Source organism: Fusarium coffeatum (genome assembly GCF_003316985.1).
Source record: "Fusarium coffeatum strain FIESC_28 chromosome Unknown BRIP53273_contig_76, whole genome shotgun sequence".
Classification (NCBI taxonomy): domain Eukaryota; kingdom Fungi; phylum Ascomycota; class Sordariomycetes; order Hypocreales; family Nectriaceae; genus Fusarium; species Fusarium coffeatum.
In genome coordinates this window covers 1-15,990 of record NW_022157872.1, presented here as the reverse complement: position 1 = coordinate 15,990, position 15,990 = coordinate 1, and the positions used below count along the sequence as shown (strand labels likewise).

General features: G+C 48.2%; 4 protein-coding genes across 4 annotated transcripts; 1 reads left to right on the top strand and 3 right to left on the bottom strand.

Moving 5' to 3' along the window:
• Positions 1 to 419: 419 nt before the first annotated feature.
• Positions 420 to 1,925, bottom strand: FIESC28_03601 (uncharacterized protein; the record flags this gene model as incomplete). Its single annotated transcript, XM_031157750.1, has 2 exons — positions 420 to 1,269; positions 1,423 to 1,925. The coding sequence occupies 2 exons, from the start codon at positions 1,923 to 1,925 to the stop codon at positions 420 to 422; spliced, it is 1,353 nt and encodes a 450-aa protein (XP_031018179.1).
• A 1,156-nt stretch (positions 1,926 to 3,081) lies between these two features.
• On the bottom strand, positions 3,082 to 4,797 carry FIESC28_03600 (uncharacterized protein; the record flags this gene model as incomplete). Its single annotated transcript, XM_031157749.1, has 6 exons — positions 3,082 to 3,237; positions 3,287 to 3,946; positions 4,002 to 4,361; positions 4,418 to 4,501; positions 4,557 to 4,611; positions 4,748 to 4,797. 6 exons carry the CDS (start codon positions 4,795 to 4,797, stop codon positions 3,082 to 3,084), a joined length of 1,365 nt encoding a protein of 454 aa, XP_031018178.1.
• A 1,493-nt stretch (positions 4,798 to 6,290) lies between these two features.
• On the bottom strand, positions 6,291 to 6,824 carry FIESC28_03599 (uncharacterized protein; the record flags this gene model as incomplete). Its single annotated transcript, XM_031157748.1, has 2 exons — positions 6,291 to 6,685; positions 6,746 to 6,824. 2 exons carry the CDS (start codon positions 6,822 to 6,824, stop codon positions 6,291 to 6,293), a joined length of 474 nt encoding a protein of 157 aa, XP_031018177.1.
• Positions 6,825 to 9,404: 2,580 nt separating this feature from the next.
• Positions 9,405 to 15,772, top strand: FIESC28_03598 (uncharacterized protein; the record flags this gene model as incomplete). The annotated part of the gene is made up of 6 exons (XM_031157747.1): positions 9,405 to 9,915; positions 9,963 to 11,550; positions 11,625 to 11,726; positions 12,558 to 12,768; positions 12,831 to 12,965; positions 13,022 to 15,772. 6 exons carry the CDS (start codon positions 9,405 to 9,407, stop codon positions 15,770 to 15,772), a joined length of 5,298 nt encoding a protein of 1,765 aa, XP_031018176.1.
• Between the last annotated feature and the right edge of the window lie 218 nt (positions 15,773 to 15,990).

Sequence of the window (15,990 nt, the reverse complement as noted above, 5' to 3'; positions counted from 1 at the left end):
GGTAAGCTATTCTCTTTCTGGTCAGAGATATTGGAAGCTATCGCATTCTTATATAACGATGAATGATATTTAATAAGCAAGAATAGAGTCTTCTGCCTCTCTTCGTTATGATTTCTCGTTCAAGAATGCTCTTATATTTGTTCTCATAAGCTCATTTGTGGCTTCAAGCTTGTGACACTAACATCCAGGGTCGGCCGCCTTTGTGTTGATCCCCCGCCTTCTCGTGTTCCACCAACCACCATCAACCTTCACTTACATCCATCTGTACTGTACAGAATAACCAAATACATATTTCAGTATGAGATCTCATGCTGAGATATAGAACAGAGCTAGAGTCCTACCCTATAGCTCTGAGAATCGAAATGTGAACCATACTCTATAGCTTACCCTGTACGCCAAACCGATTTCCCAGATTATCGTCAAAACGTCACACTCTTCGAGTTCTCGCTAACGCGACCCATGAGCTCCTTTAAACTTTTGTCGTTCTCTCCTCCGATAACGAATTCCGCCAGGCTACTCCTCGTCTCTGGATCCTCATACCAACTCATGATACACATTCGTCCCTCATAAATCTCAGTTCTGAACATGTCCAGAAACTCATTGCGCCCCTGCTGCACATTGATAGAAAACGCAGAAGCCAGATGAAGTCCTCTACTTGTAAAGTGCGTTTGAAGTAATGGTAGACAGCATGACCCTGTTGTACGCACGTTGAGATCAACCACATGGAACCCTTTGGCATCTTCGAGGATGTCTGCGCCTGCAGGACCGATATAGCCATATGACTGAAGCCAGTCTGATATCCGGTCCATCAATGCCTCGAACTTGTGGTGAAGTTTGGTTTGTTGCTGGTAATCGATGATACTTCCGACCCATGCTGTACCGCCTTCTATCATCTGTTTCGAAACACCCAAGAACGTCGGCTTACTCCCCTTTTCATTGACGAAGAAGGTAACTCCATAATCACCGATAGGATCTTGCACCAAATCTGATAGCAACATCGTCGCAGGCTCAAGGTGCGAGTTGCGCGCATTCACAGCTGATAGGAGACGATTCAGAAACCCGTTTCTCATATCGTCGTCGATTATGTTCTGTCGCTCCTGTTCCGTTTTTACGATGAAGGTTCCCGCACCGCCAAAAGTAGCTTGGTTTTTCAGAACGAATGGCAGGAGTTGAGACTTTAGAGCTTCGTATAGTCGCAGACTCTGCTCTTTGAGCCAAGTGCCTCTGGCACCCGCGCACTCATCAGGAATGACAAAGTCACCGAGGCCACTACCTATACAGGTAGCGCAGCATGACTGAGCATCTGCCGGAAAACCATCGACTGTTACGACCACGCATTTCTGTGTAGGAAGACCAGAATCTGCCAGGGCGCGTTTGGAGTTGAGAAATCAGTGCGTCTCGAGGGGCACGACGTTGTTGTACTTTTCCAAATCGTCGCCGATGACTTTGACGGCAAGAAGATCGATCTGTGATTCCTTTGTAGGAATGGAATCAGGTCCCTCACAGAAGATAGGCTGCGGACGTTGGTGATTTACCAACGTAGCTAGGGTCTTCATGACCTGTTTCCGATCATGGTCTCTCTTCCGTGACGAAGTGTCCATGTGAAAGAATACGACCGGCGCATTACCGCAGATAAATTCATCACGTTGGTTAATGAGAGAGAGGTACTTTATAGCTGTTGTCGTATCTTCGCTCTTGGTGCGTGGTTCGCAGCTGTTGCTCGTAAAGGGGCTATCCTGGTAGATGTATTTGCGGTTGCAAGAGATCTTGTCACTCAGTGGTACGAGAGCGCTGAAACCGCTGAGGACTTGGCCGATTCGTTTATCTTTGTAGGCTGCTCCCCCTTGACGGTAGAGGTCTGCGATGGTAGTGTCGAGAACAACTGTGGGAGGCTTTGTAGCTGTAGACCTATCCGTGACTGTCATTTTGAGAGCGATATGTTGGTGAGAGAACTAACTACAACTAGCAGTTGAATGAGATCTTACGACTATATATATATATATATATACTCGAGAGACTGAGCTCGTACCGTGATATATGGCGCATCCAACGCAATCCAATACGTCGTCTGGTCTCCCTTCCTGAGTGGACCCCTGAAGATCACCGAATAGCTTGTTTGATGGATCTTATCATGACGTCGCATTGCTTCAGATCTGATCTAGGTACAGTAAATTAATTACACCGTGGCTTCTAGCACGAACTGATAGGTAGTTCACCTCCAATACAAAGCAAAGCTCTGGACTACGTGACGTCACAATTTCGCACAAGTGATTGTCTACGGACATCACTTTGCCCCTGATAGACCAGTCGGTATTCATAACCCTTGGTTTAGTACGGTAAACATAGGAGGTATCTATAGGCAGAGGGAGATAAGAGTTTGGGTCTCACATGATTCTTCACGAGAGACAAGAGTTCCTTGCCCGGATGCAAAACAGACAGGGTTTGTGGGTTTGTGACAAATTTGTCTCTTCCTCTTCCTTGGTCGAGTTTTATAGGATTGAATATAAACTTGAATATGTTGGCACCCGTCTAAAAGATGATAGAGTTCCACCTATCATAGCCCTCAAGCCTTTAGAGTAACTCTGACCCATGATACACGGTCACTTTCATGTGTATACCCAAGGCACAATAAAATCAGTCGAAAAGACCATGTTTAAGACGTCTCCAAACAAGTATAATTTAGGAGCCTCGCACCAGGTTCCTCCCTCCTCTTCATACCGCTATTGTTTTACCATCACATATAAGTGATACTGCTTTGTAACTCGCGCAAAGTAGGTATACCCGTCGACGAGGTTGATGCTATACCACCTGTACTATGTTTCATCTGTACTCGTTTCGTGCTATTGTCTTGTTTACCTAGGTAGCTCTCCTGATTTACTATTAGAAATCTGATATAGTATACTACGTCGGTATCGTTATATATAGAGAAACTACTAATTTGCCGTCAGAGATCTTAACATATGGGACACGAACGGGTGTACATTGATAACAATCACGCTGTCTTATTCATCTTCAGTCCTAATTGGGTATTTCATCGAATTCATTCCTCAACCTCTCCTCCTTCTGCATATATGTCAAGTCTCAAGGAGCAAGAGGGGCCTCAGCCTCCTTATCGCCGACAGGAACCTCCTTCTTTTCGCCCTTGGTGGTAGTATCTGAAGCAGCCTTGAATGACTGCTCGAAGTCGGCAATGATATCATCAATGTGCTCAATACCAACGGAAATTCGAATAAGATCCTTTTCAATGTTAGATGAATACATACGGATGAGATACAGGGCAACATACCTCGGTGACACCGGATCTACGCTTCTCGTCGTCAGAAAGCTGCTCGTGGGTAGTACTCCAGGGGTGAATGGCCAATGTCTTAGCATCACCGACATTGGCAAGGTTAGAAATGAGCTTGAAGCCGTCAACGACCTCACTACCAGCGCCACCGCCCTTGACACCAAAGCTTAGGACACCGCCGAATCCCCTCTTCAGGTATCTCTTAGCCGTCTCGTGGTAAGGATGGCTCTCGAGACCAGGGTAGGAAACCCAGCTGACATAGGGGCTCTTCTCGAGATACTGTGCCAGAGCCAGGGCGTTCTGGGCATGTCGCTCGGCACGTAGACTGAGAGTCTCGAGACCGAGGAGCAATTGCTGAGCAGCAAACGGGTTGAGGGTCGAGCCGAGATCACGGAGAATTTCGACACGAGCACGGATGATGAAGGTGATGTTGCCGAAGGTCTCGTAGAACTTGAGACCGTGGTAACCCTCAGAGGGCTCGTGGAACTGAGGGAAGCGAGCGGCGTGCTTACCCCAGTCGAACTTACCAGAGTCTACGACCACACCTCCGATGGTAGTACCGTGACCGCCGATCCATTTGGTAGCAGAGTGGACGACAATATCAGCGCCATGGTCGATGGGTCGGATGAAGTAACCTCCAGCACCAAAGGTGTTATCGACCTAACAATGTATTAGAATTTGTTGAGCAAATCGAAGTCTCTGTTGAGTGACTCACAATGACAGGAACACCCTTCTCGTGAGCAGCCTTGGAAATAGCCTCAAGATCAGGAATGTTGTACTTGGGGTTACCGATGCTCTCAACGTAAACAGCCTTGGTCTTCTCGTCGATAGCAGCAGCAATATCCTCGGGCTTGTCACCGTCGACAAACTTGGTGTTAATGCCCAGACGAGGGAAGAAGACCTTGAACTGGTTGTAAGTGCCACCGTAGAGGTTAGAAGTAGAGACAATGTTGTCGCCAGCGTGGGCGAGGGTGCTGATGGCGAGAAACTGAGCTGCTTGGCCTGAGGAGGCAGCGAGGGCAGCAACACCTCCTTCTAGAGCGGCTATTCTCTTCTCGAAGACATCGACTGTTGGCTGGAGGGGTTTTAGCTTGAGATTATTCGGAGAACAATCTGAGTAAGATAACTGACGTTCATGATGCGGCTGTAAATGTTGCCAAACTCCTTGAGACCAAAGAGTCTGGCGCCTTGGGCAGAGTCATTGAAGACATAGCTCTAGAAACATTGTTAGTAAATAATTCATGGCTCAAGGCATTGCGTGGAAACATACAGTAGTAGCGTAGATTGGTACACCTCGAGAACGAGTAGTGGGATCAATCTCAGCACTAGAACAGTTCAGTCAGTTTTATTGTCATTCTCGTAATAAATGTCCAGACGTTGTATTGCGGTCAATTACAGCTGTTCTGGAGATAGCTGCAAAGAAGAGCAATACGCCGGTCATCGGAGCCGAGGCAAACATACCCCGCGTGGAGTTGAAGTGTCTCAAAGTTCTTGCTCAGTTCCTCTGACATGATGAAGACAATAGAAGGGAAGGTGATAAAAAGACAATGAATTAGGTACCTAGGTAGGTACTAATGAGAGAACTCAGGTCTATGGATTCAAGAAAGAGGAAGGAAGGTGTCTGTCTATAGGTATTGCAGATCGAGCCTTCCTCTTTATACTTTGCCAATCCTCCTCCTCTTCCTTCCCTCTTAGCTCATAGCCCTCGGCCTGCACCGTAATGAGAGATGATCCCATCCCATTCTATACCGAGGAAGGTACATATTACTAGCAACCTTCATCTTCTTCGACTGTTACTTAGACATTCCAAGCCTCTTTGGGCATGGACCAAGAACCCCCGCGCAGCACGCCATTTGCACTTCCCCACGCTGTTGAGCTGTCATGGCCTTGACTACTTTGCAACTTCCCAGACTGGAGCGTCGTCTTTTCTTGACAGCTGCATTTGTATTGGAGCTTTGATGCTGTGTTATAGCCGAGAACCGCCGATTGCCGTTTATTTCGTCTTTGCTATGCCCATCTCGGTCGGAATTCTTTACATTTGTGTTTGACAAAACGCCGTTGTTACTGAGGCGGGCATCATGAATGGACGTTTTTGATATGCGGGGCTGACCAGGAACAAAGATGTAAAATATGACATGAGACGCAATTGGCCTTTCGACGAATGTCTATCTTATAATAAGATGGCCGCTTACAACCTACATAATTCAAAACTACTTTCTTACATAAGGTCATGATTCGCATTTATTTATTTGACTATCCTCGAAACACTTCAATTATACGAGTAACTACGGATAAGACTTGTACACCCATCTTCATTTCCGTCTCCACCGTGACCCAAAGCCCGTGTCTAATGGTGCAATTGCCGTACCATAAGAAGGACCTAAAAAGATACCGAGAGGCATGACAAGCTCGAAGCCACCGACCGGCCCGTTCATCCGGTGCCGAGTACCTCAGATCGAGGCCCCGTCTGTTTGCTCTGGTCCTCACCTGGCATGTCGTACGACATTTACACTTCCTCTCGATGTTACTATAACACCAGATCTCGAGTCTCGCCGATCTTCGGCTCTACTATCGCACTACACTCTTGTCTACACAAAGGAAATGGAGAAAAGCAAGCATGATGTCGAATGAAGCAGAAGCCAGTCCAGCCCAGCTTCTGGTTGCTTTCAAGTATATCGATCAAGCTATGATAAAAGCTGACTATTAAATGATAGAGCAGAAAACGCCAGTCTTTCCAATTACCCACAATGTATAAATACGCTCCCATCTCAGACAGGAGGTCGGGTATCCACGCCAATATACTCATTTAACAGCATAGCCAGGCCATTCGATCGATAACGGCACTGCTAGTGTGCTTTCCCTGAAAAATATATGCCCAAACGCCTGTCGTAAAAATCCTTTCCTCTATTCCCTTCCATTCCTATACCTGGAATCTAGTTCATCATTGGGAGATACGAGTCCTTTGTATGTTTTGTGTTTTTCGTGTGGGTACCGTCATGCCTGTTCAAGCCTGTCCCATTTCCCGGCCGTCGATATCCTTCTTGGGCTCCTGGAAAGTCTTTTGGAACAGCTCCTTGGCTGTAAAGGCGGTCGTCGTGATCCACGCTGTAAACTGTCCAGCAGCAACAACGGCATCGGCACGAGCGCACGAGCAAACGGTTCCCTCACACATGATAAGCGACCCGATGAAGACGGCAATGGCGATGAACCCGGCGAAATAGAGAGCGGCGTTGACAGACTCGACAACGACTCCAGCGTATTGGTGGTAGATACGAGGGATGTAAAGAGGAGCGACGGTGAGGTAGACGACGGAGATGATCGAGACAATGGACGAGGTCATGAGGTAGGAAAACGGCGAAGGCGCTGAGCCTCGACTTCTCTGGTCGTAATCATGGACAACTTTGGACAATGTTAGCCTCTCTTCCACCCATGCAGTTGAGGCCATCGCAGGAAACGTACCATATGCACTCAAACCGATACTAGCGACAGACAAGACCAGCTGCAAAAATCGCAGAGACAAGAAAGCGACGCGACCCATAGTGGCAATAGTGTTAGGAGAAATAGCGAGGCAGGGAATGTAAGTTAGAGTTAGATAGTCATGCGGTAAATGGCGAATATGCAAAAGTTGAATCGACAAAAGAACAGAGGGAAACGATAATTAGAAGAAAGAGAAGAGAAACAAGAGGTCTTCGTGAGAAATAGGCCCGATGGGCAAAGCGTGGGAAACTGCCTGTAGACATATAAATCAACAGGCCTTGTGGGGGGGCGTGGACGATCCAAAGGGAGATGCCCCCGAGAGAGAGACCGTGGACCCGGTCGTGGAGAGAAGGGGCCACTAAGAACAGTAGTAGCAGTAGCAGGGCCCCGAGAGTCTTTTTTTAGATGATTCAAAACTCGACATTCAGAGACTCTGTCAGTTTTGTTCAGAGGGAAACCCCCTTCTGTGAGAGACCTAAAGGCTAAAATAGGTTATTCTTGCGTTGCATCAGGTAACGTTTGGGCCATCTCTCATGGGGGCCCTGAGACAAGGCACGTTCAAATGTGAAACGGTCATTGCTTCTTAAAACCAAATCCAATTAAGAAACCAGGGGCATGCTCCTCTTTTTTTTCAATGCGTAGGACCTAAAAAGCCACTACTACCTAACAAATGAAACGTTGAAACGTATAGTAACATTCTGGTAGTTGGATATAAGGTAAGTTATGCGAAGATGTGCCGCATAAAGGAGACTATTCGTCAATTGTATCCATGTATATCAAACAACTGCAATCTCAAATAGAAAGAGATTCTTGTTTTTGACTACCGGAGGCCCATGACACACCGTATGTAGATCTCGGTAGATCATTTTATGCCTAAATATTGACACGAAGGTTTATCCTTGATTTCTGAATGAGAGACCCAAATAACGTTATAAATATCGGGGCGTTGGAAAATTTATCGGCGACACTTTTGTTTGATTTAACTGGCGAATAAAACGCAGAGAGCGACCCGTTCTATCAACAGTCGATGTTACTGTATCTCTGAGATGAGTGTTGATTGTGACGCTCAATATGCATCACTAGCGGTTTACTGACTCTTTTGACGACGGCAAGTGATAGTGATCAGCGTAGCTCAGACGGTTTTTCCTTTCTGTAAGCGCTGAACTCTGCGCGCACGTGTTTTGCAGGTGGGTTCGAGTTGACTGGTTGAAGAATTCAAGGTCCATTCGGTCGGATACGGAGCCATGGGGTATCCGTATATCCGTTCATTGCCGGTGGAGTACTGTAGAGATCCATTCTGGGGAAACCATCAAGCAGTGAAATGCTGAAGATGATACTTTCTGTACTGTATATACCTACCGAATAGCCAGTAGAACCAATCATGTTAAAAACCTCTCAACAAGAGGTCAGCAGACAGACATGACTTTTTATGTCGGTTGATGCGAATTCACATGTAACCGAAAAAAGGACATGACCCGAACATACCGGACTTGACTCTAAAAGGGGGGTCAAGACGTCTTCTGTTTGGACGGACAGACCCTGAAAGAAAAGAAGGATCTCCAGGCCTTCGGGAAGAGCTTCTTAGCGTCTGTGTCTGTGGCCAGTCATTATCCGTAGATACCTAGAGGTGCTTGGGTTTGAGTTTGGGTTTGGGTGAACAAGGTGCTGACGGGTTTAACGGATGATGGCAAAGTGTCACTGCATGTGCCGTACGGTATTACCACGCGGTCGTACCCTTTGCATTTTGCTTGGCTGTCATGATGTAGTTAGTGAAAATACCAATATCTGTGCATGTGAGTCTTGAACCTTGGGGTCAAAAGCTGACAAGTTGGAGAGAATCAATCACATTTCCCTCCCTTTTTCTTCTCCCCGCATCAAGTACTAAGATACGGAGTAACAGATTACCTGACAATGGAATGGTTACAGGGATAATGCAACGAACTGCAGACGGACAGCTGCATTTCTCCATATCAATCAAACATCCTCGGCTCACTTGGCTGAATAAAGTCCATGTCCCGCGACCAACCACTGCAAAAAAAGACTAGACAGTGAAAGTACACAACATATCGCGGGGGATACAAGTTCCCCAGACAAGCTCCCAGGTGACGCTACTCCCTATTCTGTTAGTTGGGGACCATGAAATCTGGGGCTGCCGAGGCACAGGCTCTTGTACGTGACGCGCCTCGGTCCCCCATCATCCACTGTCAGTGGAGTGGACTCTTCCAAGCCGATGGCGTCGACTTGGCCAAGGCATCTCTACTCTACCTTAGACATTGTCGCTTCCTCAAAACCTAATCCTGTTCCTCCGTAATTCAGCATCCTTTTCTCTTCCTCTCTTCCTTTTTACTTTTTGCGCCTTGTGATATCATCCACCTCTACCTGACCTGCAAGAGACTCGCTCATCCTTACTTTTGTGCTTGTGTTCCTCCGAATACCTGCATTCCACCTCCCCCCTTCTTCGTCTCTTGCTCTCTCGCCTGGGTAACCGCTTCAACCGTCTTCCCCGCCTCTTGAACCGACTCAGGATCCTTCTTGTGCCCCCGGTCTCTCTGTCTTGTCTTGCCTCGCTTCACAAGACTGTGACCCCTCCAATTCTAATTCCAATTCCCCCAATTAACAAGGAAACCCGACATCCTCAACAATGGCGCTCCAAACACAAAAGGATTACGACATCCTGTACAAAAAGCTCACTACAAATCCTCCTCCAGGCCGGCCCTACGGCGTGCCAGTTGCCGGAACCGAGAAGCCCAACCGCACCGCCGCCTACCGACACTGGGCAGTCGGCGATGGCCCTCTCGTCACTGCTCTTGAGCCTGGCATCAATTCTACACACGACATCTTGAACAGGAGTGCGCGCAAGTGGCCCAATTCCAAATGTCTCGGAACTCGCCATTGGAACCAGACGACTCAGCAGTGGGAGGACAAGTACGACTGGATCACCTACGCCGATTTCGACATCCGAAGAAAGAACTTTGGCGCTGGCATTGTTGAGATTCACAAGGCTATTAACTATGCACCTGAAAAGTACGGTGTTGGTTTGTGGTCGCAGAACAGAGCTGAGTGGCAGATCGCTGGTAAGGCTGTCCCCTGCCCCTCTTGGTCACGGCGTCGCATCATGGATCTAGGATGTTGCGCCGTGAACCTGCATACATGTAAATCGTGAATGAGGTTGCAATTGCTAACACAAGCCTCGATATAGATTTCGGTATTGCTTCTCAGTCACTATACACTGTCTCGCTCTACGAAACTCTTGGTCCCGATACCACAGAATACATTATCAACCATGCCGAGGTTACTTGCGTTGTCTGCTCTCTGCCTCACATCCCTGTTCTTCTCAAGATGTCGCCTCGACTTCCCGGGCTGAAGCTTATCGTGTCTCTCGATCCTCTTGAGCAAGGCGAACTGGCTTCCCACACCAAGGCCTCTGTCTTGAATGAAATTGCTTCTCACCATGGAATCCAGATTTTCTCCATGGCTCAGGTTGAGGAGATTGGTGCCAAGTCTGGACGTGCGCCTCAACCTCCCACTCGCGACGATCTCTGCACCATCAACTACACCTCAGGAACCACCGGCAACCCCAAGGGTGTTGTCATTACCCACGGAAACGCGGTCTCTGCCATCGCAGGTGGTCGAACTAACGGCAATGTGAGCCCCAAGGACACTCACATGTCATATCTGCCTCTTGCCCACATTTACGGTCGTCTCATTGATCAGATCGCTGTCGCTGAGGGTGCCGCGATTGGTTTCTTCCGAGGTGATATTTTGGGTTTGGTCGATGATATGAAGATTCTCAAGCCCACAGGCTTCATCTCCGTCCCCCGACTGTTCAACCGCTTCAACTCAGCTATCCGCACCGCCACTATTGAGGCCGAGGGTGTTCGAGGCGCGCTCTCTCGACGTGTCATCGAGACCAAGAAGGCAAACATGCGACTGCCACCCGGACAGGCCTCCAACACACACTTCCTGTACGACCGAATCTGGACCCCCAAGGTCAAGGCTGCCGTGGGCATGGACAAGGTTCACAGCATGGTCAGCGGTAGCGCTCAGCTTGATCCCGACGTTCAGCAATTCTTGCGCGCTGCTTTCGCTAACCACTTCGCTCAAGGTTTTGGTATGACTGAGACATACGCTGTCGGCTCCATCCAAGCCCGAGGCGACTTCACCACCGGAAACATTGGCGGCCCCATGTGCTGTGTGGAACTTTGCCTCGAGTCTGTACCCGAATTCGATTACACCGTGGATGACAAGCCCAACCCTCGCGGTGAGCTTCTCCTCCGCGGCCCCGTCATTTTCCGCGAGTATTACAAGAATGACGAGGAGACCCGCAAGACTCTGGATGCCGATGGTTGGTTCCACAGTGGTGACATCTGTGAGATCGATAAGATGGGTCGCTTCAAGATCATCGACCGCAAGAAGAACGTCCTCAAGCTCGCACAGGGCGAGTACATCTCCCCGGAGCGTATCGAGAACGTCTACCTGGGTAGCAGCAACCTTGTCAATGCGGCTTATGTCCACGGCGACGGTACGCAGTCCTCATTGGTCGCAATTTTCGGTATCGACGTTGAGAACTTTGCGCCATTTGCCAGCAAGATCTTGCAGGAGACCATCACTCCTAACCAGGTCGCGGATCTGCGCGTTGCAGCCAATAACCCCAAGGTGAAGGCCAAGTTCATCAAGGTCCTTGATACCATTGGCAGCAAGCACAAATTCAACAGCTTTGAGAAAGTACGCAACGTCCACCTTGACATCGACCCCTTTACTATCGATAACGGACTATTCACCCCTACGTAAGTTCCCCCGAACCGTTTGGACTCTTTTTGTATGGTAAAGAACTCATTAGCTGACGTTATAATTCTTCTAGACTTAAGCTTAAGCGTCCCCAGGCCGCCAAGGCCTTCCGAGACCATATCGACCGCATGTACGAGGAGCTCGCGGCCCAGGAGCCAATTGGAAAGAACAAGCTGTAAAATACTGTGGTATGTCAGTTCAAATATGTGATTTTGGCGTTAAATCTGCATTGGCGATTTTGCGTATATGCTGAAGGGCTTATTAAGCGGCTTGAACTTGTAGATGGTTATTATAGTATACTAGCAATGCATATGTAGCAAACTATTATTTGCAACTATCCCTTTACAAAAGCTTTTATTTGTAAGGAAGTTCTTTTCTTCTAAGATCCTAGATGTTTTATACTGTTGAATGGAAATTGCAAGGTGTTATAAACAGTACTCTGCCAAGCTCTTGTTTACGGCAAAGGAACAGCACCAATGCATGCCTTAACTTTGCAACTGCAGTTAACCTCTTGTAACGATTGTAATTGCGATTTCTCAATATACTGATTGATTCCTATTATAACTATTTCTGAAGAACTTGTATAACTACTTTATATAAGTATTACTAAGGTCTATTTTATCTTCTAGATAGTTACTACTATGCTTTAATATATATTTTATATGATTTACATATAATATAGCTTCATACTTATATAATATACCATTTAAGCTATTTTAACTTATAAAGACTTTAAAAGTAGCTAGAACTTATAACTTTAGTAATCTTTTTACCCCTAAGCTTAGATAGCACTCTGGATCATCTATTTTCCACCTCTTAGGCCCGCTAACCCTCTTCTAATGCTTCTTTATCACCTTATCACCTCAACAACGCCAAATGGGGCCATGGGGTAAGTGATTCATCCCCGTCGCGCTCCTTTACGCGCCGGACGTCATTCTAATTGATCTTACCCTTCACTTGGGCGCATTTCTCCCATGGCTTTTGGGCTAACGACGACGGTCTCTAGGTCTATTGATAACCGTGGCAGAGTGCCTACGGCACCCATACCACTGCTACATAACCTTGCCCGGACGGGCAACGAACCTCCTCATAAACGTCGGCGCGTCGAGAGACGCAGCGTGAAGGAATGCCTGCAGCAACAGATCCGGCCGCTGGTCAGCTCGGCGGTTGAGAGGCTCCCGCGCGAAGTTTATCACATTAACGCTCTCGCAATCAAGGTAAACAAACAAGATGGTTCTCGTCGCGAAGTGCTTAATTAGCTAACCAACGGCTATTCAAGACAGTTACGGAACTCTGTATAAGCAAGTTCTTCCGGCGAAGATGGGATGAGACATGCGGTTATCTCAGCCCGACGGATCTGAGTATCCTCTCTACTCAGGCGTGCGATGTCGTTAAGAGGCTTTCAGAGGGTTCGGTGAGCATATGATTACACGAGCCTGGGATTATGTATTTCCTAACGTATATTCCTAGGAGTTCCGCGTGGCACCTATAGCCTCCCCGACACCTCCAGCAAGACAACTCCATCGAGCGACTCGTGTGGCCACTCCACCACGAGGGCAAACGGAGGAGTCCCATTCTTCAGACTTCGGGTCGGAGCCAGAATCGGACGAATTAAGGGGCCCGAAAGAAAGAGAAGGACCCAGGTCTACGCTACACCAACCGACAAGGCCAAGAGAATCGAACCCCCCAACGTTTTTCTTTGCGCCTGAGCTACCGAAGGCTTCAGAAACGGAGATCTCTCAGCATGTCCAAAGGCGACCGTACAAGCCTCGCGAGCGCCGCGAACCTAATCCTCAAAATCGATTCTACCAACTCACCAAAAAGCCATATATCACCGCAGAGTATCGTAATGCGATCAAGGCGGGTACAAGGCATCCCGTGAACATCAGCAGCACTGAGTTGCCGCTGCAACCAGTTGCATACCATGTCGACTTCTCACCTGACGAGATCGCCCAGATTACGGAACAGCTTTCGCAATATAAGAACGAGCGTTTAGCGCCTACTCTCGAAACCCTAACGCGATGTGTCAGGCTGGGGAATTTGCCTGCATCGAGTGGGCGGTCTAATCGCGATATGAACGCTTTTGCAGCGGATCTATGGGCTGGACAAGTGGCTGAGGTTCCGCGTGTGTTGTCGTTTACTGCCGAACCCGTGAGCGAACAAACCAAGAAGCGCGAGGGTCAACTGAGAAGGGCGAGCAGGCTCTCATCCCTGCTACTTGCGCGAGAAATGTCAGGAAATCATGGATGTCAGCGCACTCGGCAATATTTGAATTTTCGGGAAGAATTCAAGACGCTCTGCGAGGACGATCTGGAGGTAGTAGCTGAATTCACCAATTGCGCTGGTGACATTACAACAGGAGCTTGGGTCTCCAATGAAAGCTTCACGTGTGGCACGACAACTCACTCCGACACTCACAACCAACAATACAATAAACCAGGAAATCTGCTTCTTTGCTCAACAACCAAGGGCACGCTGCGTGCATTTCCCGACCATAGAATACCACGTCCACGAGTCGAAAAAGGAGAGAACTCGACAGAGGCCATGAGGCAGAGTCAAGATCCTTGGCTTTACTCTTCAGTTGTATCATCTGACTATAACGAGCAGGACGATTTGGCTTATACCTCAGGTTTCGATAAAACAGTCAAAGTTTGGAAGGTCAATTCGAAGGGGGCGCACATGGAAGCCATTGCTACATGGCAACACACTGGTAACGTCAACTTCGTCGCTGCTGCAAAGGATAGATCCGGCAGAGTAGCGACAGCGGCAGATTCGCCGACAGATGCTGTGAGAATCTATACTATTGAAAAGGGCAATGAGGCAAACAGTACATACCAGACCTTTTCTTGCTCGAGAAAGGACGCTGAAGGGTCTGACAAGTGGGCTTACTTCCCAGCAACGATGCAGTGGGGAAGGGCCCCAGGCTGCCAGCATTTACTTTTAGTCGGCTACTCGCCTCGAAGTTTGACAGGTGATGATCAGGATATCCCTGAAGACAAAAAGACTTCAGGGGAAATTATATTATGGAACGCAGAGGAGAACAAGCAGATCCCTGTACTCACAGCATCAACAGCCAACGTCTTCGAAGTCGCCTGGCATCCAACACTGCAACGCTTCATTGTTGCAACAACACCAACTGGCTTAAGTATCAGCACCCCTAAGATCAGGACCCAGGTTCACATATTCCAGCGCGATAAGGAGCGCTTGGGTGGTACCGGGTTTGCCCAGTATCAAGCACTTGACTGCAAGGCCTCCGACATCAACGAGCTCACGTTTGTTCCCAACTCGCCCGGGCACGCCTATGTGAGCGCCGCGTGCACTGACGGCAAGGTTTATGTCTGGGACACGGCCCAGGGTGATAGGCCCATTCACACGCTCCGTCACGGAAAACCTATCGAAGAATATTGTGGAGACCGCGAGAAAGAAGATACAGGTATCAAGTTCACTGCCTGGAACACCACTCTGGCCCGTTTCTACACAGGATCGAGTGACGGAGTAGTCAAAGTGTGGAATATACGCAGGCGTAAAGCACCTTTCGTGCGGGACATCCTTACAGCACCAGGACCCATCGCTTGGGGTGGTTTCTCCCCCGACAACTCGAAACTGGCAATAGGCGACGCCACTGGTCGCTGCTTTATCCTCTCAATAGATGCGCGTGATGCGCCCGAATCTCATTTTATGACTCTGCCCGGCACTACCCGGCGGCTTCGCCGTCCACAACCGCTACTTCTCCATCCGGAGCCGGACCCACCCGGCGCCGACGAGGATGGCATGGATACCGATACGGAGCTGGACGATGCATCATACGCTCGTCGGACATATCTCGATACGCGATGCTTGCGACTTTCCCACAATCCCGTCATTGGCGCCGTTCAAGGCCCCGAGTATGCATCAAGTAACCTCTTCCGCCTTGACGCCCACCTTAACGAAGACCCCACCGCTCCTCTCCTCGCCGACTTCGAGAGACTCCAGAAGGACAGCGAGGCCGCTAGCATTGGCCGACGACGACGTTCCGTGCGTCGGGTAAAGGTCCCTTCTCCACCAGACGAGCGTCTAAAGTCTGTACATAGTGAGAATAAGAAACAGGACTTTGATTCAGAACAGCTGGACAGGGGCGAGATGAATGATCTTGTGAAAGCCGGTGCATTACTAAATATTGAAGAGGACTGGGGTTTTATATATGAAGAGACTATGAGCTTAGACGACGCTGACACTTACTGAAGAAGAAGTATAAGCAGAAAAGTATATCGTACTATGAAAATAATTGCAGCGCTATAGATAATACTATTTAAGTTAAAACTAGCTTGCTACTTTTTTAGAAGCTTTACTTTGAGTGCTAAATTACAAGTGTAAATAAGATAAGTAGATAAGATTTAAAAGGATTAAAGATATAAAGATAAACATTAAATCCTTTTATCTAAAGCATTACCTTTCCTAAA